Source organism: Chrysochloris asiatica, unplaced genomic scaffold, assembly GCF_000296735.1.
Source record: "Chrysochloris asiatica unplaced genomic scaffold, ChrAsi1.0 scaffold00034, whole genome shotgun sequence".
Classification (NCBI taxonomy): domain Eukaryota; kingdom Metazoa; phylum Chordata; class Mammalia; order Afrosoricida; family Chrysochloridae; genus Chrysochloris; species Chrysochloris asiatica.
The window spans coordinates 1,208,835-1,220,694 of record NW_006408552.1 but is presented as its reverse complement, the minus strand read 5'-3'; the positions used below and the strand labels follow the sequence as shown (position 1 = coordinate 1,220,694).

The following is an 11,860-nucleotide window of genomic DNA, read 5'->3' as shown; positions in this document are numbered from 1 at the left end:
TTTTTTTTAGTCATTGGACTCCTGGTATGACATTCTTGGATCAGCACTGGACTGCAAACCACAAGGTTGGCAGTTCAAACCCAGCAGCTGTTCCTCTAAACCCTGTCCAGGGTTGCCATGAGTCAGAACTGACTCAACAATACTTAAACACAACAACAAGTCATCATTTAAAATAAGTTTTCCATGTACTTTTGTCATGAATGTGTTTGTACTCCCTAATAGTTGAATGTGGTGTAGCATACGTGAATTATATGGAAACTCTTCATTATTTTTTACAAAAGTCCTATATCTTTGATGATTGTTTTTTTGTCAGTTTGATCAGTCAACTCCTAAGATAACCATATTTAAAATTTCCCACCATGTGGGTGAATTTGCCCATTTACCCTTCTGGTTTTGTTCATTTTTGCTTTATATATTTTGAAACTATATTAATAGAGCACACAAATGTGATTTGTTATGCTTTCCTTTATCAATGGCTGACTGGCAGTGTGCTGTTGAATTGGTTTCCAAAGCTGTAAATCTTTGCAGGAGCAGGAAGCTGCAGATTTCTCCCATGGAGTGTCTAGCAAACTAAAACTGTAGGCCTATGGTCAGCGGCCCAACACATGACCACAACAGTACCGGAGAGTAATCATCTCCGATCTTCAACAGTTCTAGCTTTCGCATCTACTTACCTGGTAGATGGAGCTACACAAATATTTTTATTAAACCAAAGACTTGGTTCTATCTTTCTCTGTATTTTGCTTTTGTCATTTCTTGGCACTGCTGTCTTATACAGGCTGCTCACCCAGTGAATAGCTAGATTTTTCTAATCCATTTTTAACTGGAATATTTAACCTGTTTACATTTATTATGATTATTGACATATTTGTATGACTTTACACTGTCTTTATTTAGTTCTATTTGTCCCATCTTTGTCTTTTTTGTCCCTCCCTCTTGCCTTTTTGTAGATTGGTCATTCCAATTTTCCCTTTCTTTAGAATTTAAAGAACTCTATTTCTAGAAATTTTCTTATTCCATTTTCCTCCTTCTTTAGAATTTAAAGACTGTTTCTAGATATATTAATATGTAGATATTCCCTCACAAAATCGTAAGTTAACACCTTTACGGTACTACAGCTTACCTAGTGATGAATGTCCTCATAGTTACCCATCAAACCATCTGTGCCTCCTAATGTTTAGTAATGCTAGGCTTCCGTCCAGCCACTTGTAGAAACCAATAGTAGAATTAAGATTTCGAATGTAGGCTCAAAAGCTTTGGTGATGGGAAATACATTTCTCTCCAGTTCATTCAAGCCTCAGAGCCCTCCCACATGCTTGCTATGTATGTTCCCACACTTTGAGCCATTTGAGTCCGGGGAGGATTGCCAATACCTTCACAGATGTCAAAGCCAATGTTTTCAAAGGTCCCAGGGGTTGATCCACCATCTTCGTCATGCCACCTGGATAACTGAGACACTTTGATCTTCTGTCTATTAATTGAAATATCAGAAATTCTGTTATGATCAAGGAGCAGGGACAAAGACACTGGGGCAAGCTATGTCTCTGCTTTTATCCCCCCACCGATGTACAGCTCCAGAATGGAATGGAGAAGAGAAGGAGTCAGCACTGACTTACCTGTACACTTCTCTCTTGGAACGGAACATGAACACCAAGAGCACCATAAAGATCAGCAGCACTATGACTCCCGCTGCCCCCACGAGTCCATACACCAGAGTCTTCTGAGTGCCCAGCTCACAGTTCTTCCCTCTGTACCAGTGAGTATCTGTAGTCAGGCAGCTGAGGGGGAAGAGACAGGGCAGGTGGAGAGCGAAAGCAGCCCAGAGTCAGAACTACAACCAGTGCCGGCAGCCTCCCAGCCTCAGAACCAGGCCCTGAGCCCATCCCAGATCCGAGGCAGATGGTCCACTTCTGAAGTTCTTCCTGTCTACCCCATGCCCTTTCAAAGCCCTGTTCCTTTCCTTTCCATGCCAACTTGTAAGCTTCCAAGAAGCCTTCCCAGAATAACTATTCAGGTTTTTGCATAATATGTGTCACTTTCTCCTGCATCTGATGTTCCACTTGGTCTCTCTCTGATTCCGTTTCAGTTGGTAACACCCTTCTTTACTTTGCTAGCTGGTTTCCCACCCTGCCCATATCTGTGTGTGACCATCTTTCCCCATTCAGCTAGCGGGAGTACTTTCTCTTCCTGGAAGCACTGTCTGAATTGGAGCTTCCAGAGACTGTGGCTTCTCTTATGCTTTCTGGGGATCTTGTCACAGTCCTCGGTCTGGCTCTCACAAAGAGGACACCTGGGATGATACCTAGACCTGGCCACACATCATATTTCTCCCCAGTACTTTTGTGGCCAGATGCTTGCGGGAATGACCCAGTTCCAGACTGTGACCTCTAAGCCAAGTCTTGAGCAGTGGAAGTTTTCAGGAAGAGGGAAGAGTTGAGTGGATGGGTGGGTGGGCACTCACTAGCACCGAGGACCACTGCGTTCCAGCTTGCACTGTCCAAAGTGGCAGTTCATGGAGGCTCTGAAGCCAGGCATGCAGGCACTGATGCAGTAGGGCTTCTGATCCCTGTATTCTATTAAGAAGTATTTGCCAAAGTCTTTTCCAGCCTTCTTCTGGCATTCAGCTGAGAGGACAGAAAGGAAGGGCCATGAGTAGGAGGTGAAAGGCTCATTCCAGACTTATCCCAGGATTCCCTCGCTCCTAGCCCTCCTGAAGCCCTCAGGTCACATACCTTCAGGGTCGTATTGGGTAATTTCAGTGTTGCCCACCTTGGTGGCATTGTCATTAAAACACAGTAAGTCTGAAAAGGAGACACATCAAGACCTTCACCATGAGCTTGTTTAGCGTTCCAAGGGACCAAGGTTCCTGTGTGTGTGTGTGTGTGTGTGTGTGTGTCTACTCCCTGTAGAGTGGAAATGCCAGCCTATCTAGAATGATAACCTTCCCTTTGTCCCTCTTCTTCCTCACCCACCTCCACCAAAATCACCACACTCTACTTAATAAGGCATGCTCATTCTGATTTCCCCAGGGCTTCCTGTCCCTTTCCACTTTGTGTAGGTACCTTGACTGAACATGCATGCATATAACTGTCTTTGCATCCTCCATGAACCTCTCCTTGAACTGCTCATCTGAGCCACAAGTCTAGGGGCTAATTCTTAGACCTTCAGCTTTCTCTTCCCTTCCTCTGGGCCCAGGGATACTGAGCATCTGAGAACCCGTTCATCTCCCTCCTTAGTAATCCAGGAGCTTACCTGAGCAGGTTGTAACACTGCCTATTTGCTTTCTGGTTAAATTCATGATTTTTTCCTCCACTGCCTTGGTAGCTGTGTCCATCACTTTCTGGAAATCTTGGGTGAAGTTGGCCTTGAGGAGGACTTTATGCTCCACCACCACGCTGCCATTCCTAAGAAAAGAGGAAGGGAATGCCTTGGATGTCCTCCCAGGTCAGAAACTGTGCTCAGTTCTCCACCCCCTCTCCATCTCCACTCCCATGGGAAGGCAGGGCTGGGGAGAAATGTTAAAATAATGACTCCAGTATTTAATGGATGAATGTTCTGAATTGAGCCTTGGAGCTCTGTTCTATAATCCTCCTCCAGGGGTCCTAGGTGAGAATCTTAGGGATAAAAATGGGAGAGAGGGACTGGGCCCATGGGAGACATTGTTCTCAGATGTCACAGACACGTTCAAACAGAAGGAAACTGTATAATGGTGGGCAAGGTGTCCCTAAGGGGACTTCAGCTATGGGATGGGGTGAGAGGTTACACCAAGGACTTAGTGGGGTGCTCACCCCTTGCAGAGGTGGGCTGCACTGGATTGTTTTGTACCACCGTGCTATTGGTGAATATCTACAACTATAAGCATAAAGAGCCTTGGTGGCGCAGTGGATCATGAGCTGGGCTGCAAGTCACAAGGTCAGCTGATCAAATCTACCAGTCGCTCCAAGGGAGACAGATGAGGCTTTCTGCTCCTGTAAAGATTGGCAGCCTTGGAAATCCTGTGCATGGTCCCTACGAGTCAGAACCAACTCAGTGACATACAACTACCAGAACCACCAAAACCTTATGCAAAATGTGAAGGTGCATATTTGTGTTTTTCTAATCATACACATCTTTTTCTCTGACCCCCCAAAGTCCAAAATCCCAATAAAAATCTCTCCCAATTCCAAGGTTCTCTGTTTGGGAAGCCAGGGCATTATCACAGCGCCTAGTTCCTTTTTTTTTGTTTCTCTTTCCAAACTCCAGATCCCACTTAAAACAGTCCATCCTCTTTGTTTTGTAAAAGTAATAATAATAAAAAAAATACAAAAAGGGAAAACAAAAACAAAAACACCCTTTTGAGTTAGTAAGCGTATATTCCTCTCTTTCTTTTGCTTTCTTCTCAATGTTATATTCAGAGAGGCTTAAATACAAGGGAGCTTCAAAATGTTTGTGGAAAAATTCCATTATCTTTTATTATTATTATTAATTATTAAATGTTTTTATTGTGGATTGAGTGAAAGTTTACAGGGCACATCATCAGCTTCACATTCAACCATTCATATGACTTATTTCATTTCATTGATTATTATCCCCTCCATATATCATCAGTTAACAGTGTTTCTCTCTATCCTCTTTAGCTTTTTTTTGGGGGGGTCGAGGGGAACTTGCCGTTTTGAAATTTACAGTCTCTTCTTTTAGGGAAGGTTTTTACATTTGTCTGTGGATATCCAGGGCTCATGTATGAGATTACTAACAAGCATTACTGAATAAACAGATGAGGGACAGTTTGCTATGTCTACTAGGTGGCTAAAGTCTGATCCTCAGAGCCTCCATTATCTTTTAATTCCAGTTTTCCACAAAGTTTTTGAAGCTCCCTCATAGAAATAGCAGATTTGAGGGCTATTTATGGACTATTGGAGTCCTAGTGTGGTGCTGTGGGATAAAGCACTGGACCGCAAGGTCGATTTGAACAACAAAGTCAATGGTTCAAATTCACCTTGGAAACTCTATACAGGGTCGCTATGAGTCAGAACTGACTTGAGGGCATTTAACAACAACATAGAATGTTAAAGTTGGAAGTGACCAGGAAGTATTCTAGTTCCAGTTATCTTTGACAAATAATAAAGTAGAGATCCCAAGAAATTTACTTGTTGGTGGGTATCCAACAGTACACAGGCCCCTCACTGTCCTTGGCTCCTGGCTTCAGAGCTCGAGTGGAAGGCAGCAGTTTTATCAAGCCAGTACTAATGTAGTGTGGAGTCCTGGTGTGGTGCCAGAGGATAAGCACTCGACTTCAAGGTTGGTTTGAACCACAAAGTTGATGTTTCAATCTCAGCAGTTGCTCCTCAGAAACCCTATATAGGGTCACTATGAGTCAAAACGGACTCAACGGCACTTAACAACAACAACTAGGGTAGTGGGAGTTAGCAGATTCAGATGAGATGCCAACACTGCCCTACAGAGTGGTGGAACCTCACTGCCCCTCAGTGTCCTTGTCTGTAAAGGACGGGTTGGACTAGTGTTATGGATTGAATTGTGTATCCCAACACCTATGTTGAAGTCCTAACCCCAGTACCTGTAAACCCTCCCTCCCAACCCTCTTTAGGAGTAAGAGTTTCGTTTGTTATATTAACAAGTTGTACTAATAATGGAACTGTTGTTAAGTGTCTTTGAGTTGGTCCCAACTCAGGATCAAACCCACAAGCCACTCCTCAGAAACCCTTTAAGAATCCTGTATAGGGCTTCTGAGGTATGGCTCGTGAGTTTGAACCACTGACCTTGTGGTTAGCAGTTCAGTGCTTATCCTACCAGGACACACTAGGACTCTTAGGAACAGTGTCGGGTGGGCCTAGACCTAAACCCTCCTGAGTGACAGCCTAATGAAAGAGCAGAAGGGACATGGGGGAGAGACCCCATAAGAAGATGCAATTGGTTGGATCTAAAAGGCTGGGAACACCATGGTCATTGATAGCTACTAGAAGCTAAAAGCAATGGCCGTCCCCAAGAGCCCACACCCTACATTCAGACTTCTAGCCACCAGAACTGTAAGAAAATAAGTTTTTATTCTCTAAAGGCATGAACTGTGGCATTTTTCATGGCAGCACTAAGAAAGGAGATAGATGGTTCCTAGGTGATTCTCATTCTCATCTGCCACCTCCCAGACCTTTCTAGAACCACTCTTAGGCGTGGGGGGCACTGTTGTTTTCTGGTGTGTCCAGGCACCTGCAGAACCCAATTCTCTTCCTCTCTTGCCTGAAGGAAGTGGAGTAGATGGGAGATAGCTCTCCGGTTCTCGGGACAATCTGAAAGGTCCAATTGGGAGGGGGGTCTGTGAGGGAGCAGTGAGTAGCCAACTACAGGATCATCAAAGGAGAGCAGCCAGGAATGCCTTCAGGCTAACTGCTGAAGCCAAGAACATAAAGTCCCTTTCATCCAATGAGCCCTGCCCTTGCCATCTCCCCATAGAGACCAGGAGGGCAGAACAGAGAAGGATGAGGTCTGGCAGAAGCTAGGAGACCCCTGAGACAGGCTAAAGAGCCCTGTGTGGTCAGCACAGGGGAGATAACACTTTAGGACCAAAAATAAAAATGTTTCTTTTATTAAGGGAGTTCAACTGCTAAGGATCAAAGAAGTGTACTCTTCCCAGAATCCAGGACTGACCAGCACACTATGCTGTGAGCCAACACTGGAGGGATCTGGAATTCCCACTGTAACATATTTGGGATGGACCCTCTTGTTGGCAAGAGATGGTTTTGTGTTAGGCAGAGCTGAGGGTTGAGGAGAAATGGAGGCTGGTAAACTCACCCCTATCTCCCACCCCCATTGCTTTTTAGGGTGTTGTTTTGTTTCCTCTTGGTTATAAATTCCTTTTAGAAACGATCAGTTTGGACTCTGATAAACCATGAGAAAAGATATTTCCTTCATAGTCCATGGCCTGCCATGGGGGTCATGCAAGTTCACTGGCCAGCACCATTCAAAGTCGGGATCAAAAATAGGAAAAGATTTGATGGCAAGAGAATCCAATCCTAATTAGTGGAGTTGTATTCAGAACAACTGTGGGCTTGAACCCCTTTTTCTCTGGGGCTTTTCTTCCCAGGTAAACCTTTCAAGATCTGCCTTCATCTCTGAGGACAAAATGGGACATCCCTCAGATAAGCAAATCTTCCAGATTTTCTGGCTTGTTGGTCTGTTTATTGAATCTCCATGTTACCTGTCATGGATTGAATGATGTATCCCCAAAACATATTCTGAGGTCCTTACGCCCCTGGTACCTCGTTGTCTATAAACCTAACCTTGTTTGAAAATAGGGTCTTTTCATGATCTTTATGACTCCCTAGGAGCCCCAGATACTCACGTTAGGTTTGTGATTAGGACACCGTCGTATTCGGGGATGTCATTATAAGCAATAGCCATCTGAAAGGCAAGAGGGCCACCATGTCACCCACAACTTCCACCTGAGACCCGCCAGTCCTTTCTGGAGACTCCCAAGGGGGCAGAAGCTGGACCACCCTGTACTGAAGCACCCCTGGAAGTGCACACTGTATGGATATAGTAGGCTCTATCCAGATACCAGCCTGACCCCCAGTGGAACTGTGCCTTGACCTTCTTCTCCCCGCTGGTAAATGCTGAGGATGTGAGTGAGCTGAGAAACTCACACACGTCTAATAAGAGAAGGATCCCAGACTACTTTTTCACCCCAAGTGGCCATGGGACCTTGTCCTCCCAGCCTCACCTGTTTGGCAAATGTCTCCGTGAAGTTCTTAAATTCTATAGAAGACTTGTTATTTAGCTCTTCAGTAAACTCCTTACTTGTCACTGTCACAGATAGTCCCACCTGGGCAGTTACTCTCTTTGGTGGAGATTCTGAGAGGGAAGTCAGACAACACCAATGAGTACAGTATCCCTTCTGAGTCCCCAATCAAGAAGACTCCAAACCCCAGTGGCGCCCCCACCCCTACTCCCCAGGTGCCGGGTAGTAAGAGCCTTCTACAACCCCTGTTCCAACCCACTGCCCCAAGGCTTTGAATTTTCTCACCCAAGTTCCCCTGGAGGGAGAGGAGCGCACACTACGCCCAATGGTTTTGGAATGAAGCCCAAGAGACCTCGGGGCCTTATATGTGATTCTAGAATGCAGTGTAAGTTCTGCATCTGTTCCCTAAATACCCATTTATTTAGGAGTCTTTCATTTAGATCTGTGCCAAATGTGTATATTATTCCAATATACCATTTTTTTTTTTTTTAATGTTTTGCATTTCTTGCCCCTGGAGGAGGCTCTATTCCTGTCTCTGCTTGGAACTGAAGTGGAAACATGTCTAGCATGGAGGCTGGGCTCAGAGGAGCTCAGAAGATGGTCCTACAGTCTCAGCTTACCGATCTCGATGCTAGTCATCAGCTTGTCACAGCTGGATCCTTCATAGGGTGGAGTGCAATTGCACTTGTCTCCATCCCAGATGCCTCCATTCTTGCAGACGTACTGGCATTGATTTCCGCCGAAGCCGTTGAGGCAGTCACAGATACTGTTGTTCCAAGTCCCTCCATTGAGGCAGGTCCCTGAAAGGGACAAGGCTATGCTTGTATAGCTGCACCACATTTCAGAGCTTGTGACATGGTTTCAATACACTGTTAGGGATTGAATGGTGTCACCCTAAAAGACCTTGCAACTTGTTTGGAAATAGGGTGTTTAAAGATGTTAGTTAACCATGTGAAGATAAGTCTACAAGCTAAGGAATATATGAAGTTACCAGAAGCTGGAAGAGACCAGAAAGGTTCTTCTAGAATGGACTGAGAGAGCATAGTCCTAGCAATGTCATGAACTAGGATTCGCAGCCTCCAGAACTAGGAGACAAGAAGTTCTTTCAAGCCAACCGCTTTGTGGTATGTTGTTACCGCAGCTCCAGAAGACTAAGACAGGGTCTAACTTGATGCTCTCATGAAACCTGCGGGTAGGTAGGATGGTCAGTGTCGTCACCACTTCACAGAGAAGTGAAGCAGAGAGGAGCCATACTACCTGCCTGGGACTTCACATGGGGCTGGACTCCACCTGGTCTTGGAGTCCTAGGCCAACATTCTTTATATTAGACCCCAAAAGAGTGAGGAAAGAGAAGCCTCTTCTCTTTCGGAGAGGTGCTGGACAACACAGTCAGGCTTGACAAAAAGGACAGAAGCAGATACTGAGAGGACCTAAGGGTTAATTTGGCCTATTTAGTTCCAACAAGCTTAGGAATGAGCATTGTTAGTGTTCCTTTGGTGCTTGCTTCAGGAAAGCCCATTTTAGAAGCTGCCATTTGTGGCTGTTTATGATTTTTATTTGATAGGAGGTAGAGTTTGAGGGCTGGGGTGGTGCACTGGACATCCACCAGACCTACACAAACCTGCCTTGCCTCTGCCCCCTTGGGTTACCCCTTGCCAGACTCAGAACCAGGGCCATCCACATGACAGTCACACCATGCAAACTCTATTGATAAGCTTTTGGCCCAAGAATAGATGAGCCAAGAGTCTTGGGAACAGTGTTGTTGTGAAGTGCCCTTGAGTTGGTTCTGACTCATAGCGACCCTGTATAAGAGTTTCCAAGTAGCGATTGGCAGGTTTGAACCACCGACTGCTGTTAGCAGTCAATGCTTATCCTACGGCACCATATCAAGACTCCTTGGGTACACAGGAGACCCAGAAATCCTAAACCAGTCTCTCTCTCTTCTTAATCTGAGGATAATACAGATATAGCAACAGGTGTGGAGTGGAACCGGGTTATGTCTATTTTAATTAGATTGGAGAGAGCTGAGTAAAAACTTCTAGAGTCTGAGAAAATAGGGAGAGATAAGGGCAGAGAAACACTCTGAAGCATGTTGGTAGAATTCAGAGCTGAAAGAAATGAATAAAACTTTCAGGAATAAGAGGAAACAAAATAGAAATGAATGGTGGTAGAGAGATAGTTCTACGGTCTGTCTTCCTTATTAAGGAAAAATAATAAGGAAGATGATAGAAGAATTGATGCATTGAGTTTGGAAGAGAATATTGAAAGTACCATAGACTGTCAAAATAACAAATAGATCTGTGTTGGAAGAAATACAGCCACAGTGCTCCTTGGAAGCCAAGATGGACAGACCACATCTTTCATACTTGGAACATATTGTCAGGAGGGAGCAGTCAGTAGAGAAGGATATCATGTTTGGTAAAGTGGAGGGTCAGAAAAAAAAAGAGGAAGACCCCCAGTGAGATGGATTTGCAGTGTTAGCATCAATGGGCTCATTGTGAGACTGACCCAGGATCAGGTAGTGTTTTGTTGTGTTGTACATAAGGTCGCTATGAGTCGGTAATGACTCAATGGCACCTAACAACAACAAGAGAGATAGTGGCCACCAGGATAGGTGGATGCCATTGTCAAGGTCCTGTTATATTTAAAAAATCTTTGCATTTAAATATGAGCAAAATTAACAAGAAAGCCATTAAAAGATATAAAAATACAAATGGAAGATAACAAAGTTACGTCATACAAACAAAACTACAATGGATATGTTGTTGTGTGCCTGCAAGTGAATTCTGATTAATAATGACCCTGTACAGGGTTTCTGAGGAGCAACTGGTGGGCTTGAACTTCCGACCTTGGGGTGAGCAGTCTGGTGCTCATCCTACAGTGTCACACCAGGACAAATGGTATAAAAGGAGAGAATAGGATGTGTTGAAAGTTTAACAGGGATTGAAAGAGAGGTAAACCATTTTATATGAAAAAAATGTAACTAGTGAAGTAACAACAAGAAAGAAGGCAGAAAAGTAAGTAACAAAAATGAAGTATCTTTATCTAGTGGAACACGAGTAAAGCAAAAGGGGCTTATGGCGACTAAAGGTTTAATAGGAACACCACAAAGCAGGACAGAAACTTGGAAAGAAATGCAAGTTTCCAAGAATAGAAGTGAAAGAGAGAGACTTTGCAAAATTGCTTACCTTTTGTGGTGGTTGGAGAACTAGACGTTATGGTGGGGATGGTTTTCGATGTAACAGTGGAGGTAGAGGTAAGGCTAGTGGTGATGGAGACTGTGGTGGAAACCACACTTGGTGTTGCCTGGCTTGTTTGATCTGTGGTGGTAACAAGCCCTGGGGTCACCGGCATGGAGGTGTCAGATGTTGTGGTTGGTAGACTGGAGTCAACAGACGTCCCAGCCGAAGAGGTGTGAGGAGTAGGTGTTGAAAGTGTGCTGCCTTCTGAGGGGATGAGCACAGAAGTGGTGAGGGTTGCTGTTCCCTGAGACGTTGGAGCAGATGTGATGGCACCACCGAGAGTTGTAGTTGGGGTGTTGGTTCCAGAAGAAGTGATTGTAAGTGTGGTAGTGCCAGGAATAGTGGTACCAAGAGTGCCTCCAACTGTAGCAGTTGTCACACTTATTGTGGTGTCTTCCGGGTCAGTAGGAGATGAGCTAGCTTCAGAAGAGGGGGTCAGAGTGGTGGTGGGAGAGCTAGAGACAGTGGAGACAGTACTGGCCTCAGTGAGCGAAGCGGTGGTGTCAGGTGGAGTTGACACAGACATGGTGATGTCATCGGTAGTTGTAGTATAGGAGGTGGTTGCAGTAGAAGTAGGCCAAGGTGTGAGACTATTCGGATCAGTTGTTGAAGGAGTGTTTCCTGCTGCTGTAGGAGTTGACTCAGATACGGTGGTGTCCCCAGAGGTTGGAGCATTTACACTGGACCCAGGAGAAGCAGGTGTTGGTGTGTCGGTGTTGGTGATACCTGTCACAGATATCACTCCTGATGTTGTAGGATTTGAGTCAGATATGGTGGTGTCCCCAGAGGTTGGAGCGCTTACACTGGACCCAGGAGAAGCAGGGGTTGGTGTGCTGGTGACAGTGATACCTGTCACAGACGTGACTCCTGATGTTGTAGGATTTGAGTC

General features: G+C 44.9%; 1 protein-coding gene across 1 annotated transcript in view; it reads right to left on the bottom strand.

Annotated features, from left to right (window-relative positions):
- MUC17 (mucin 17, cell surface associated) overlaps nt 1-11,497 on the bottom strand; it is a 14,521-nt gene extending 3,024 nt beyond the window's left edge. Inside the window, exons 1-9 of the mRNA XM_006859823.1 lie at nt 10,918-11,497; nt 8,350-8,529; nt 7,712-7,842; nt 7,334-7,392; nt 3,253-3,404; nt 2,733-2,801; nt 2,462-2,624; nt 1,617-1,778; nt 1,374-1,495 (exon numbers count right to left, since the gene is read on the bottom strand). Of these exons, the coding sequence (XP_006859885.1) occupies nt 1,374-1,495; nt 1,617-1,778; nt 2,462-2,624; nt 2,733-2,801; nt 3,253-3,404; nt 7,334-7,392; nt 7,712-7,842; nt 8,350-8,529; nt 10,918-11,497 (1,618 nt within the window). The remainder of the gene's footprint in view (nt 1-1,373; nt 1,496-1,616; nt 1,779-2,461; nt 2,625-2,732; nt 2,802-3,252; nt 3,405-7,333; nt 7,393-7,711; nt 7,843-8,349; nt 8,530-10,917) is intronic.
- Between the last annotated feature and the right edge of the window lie 363 nt (nt 11,498-11,860).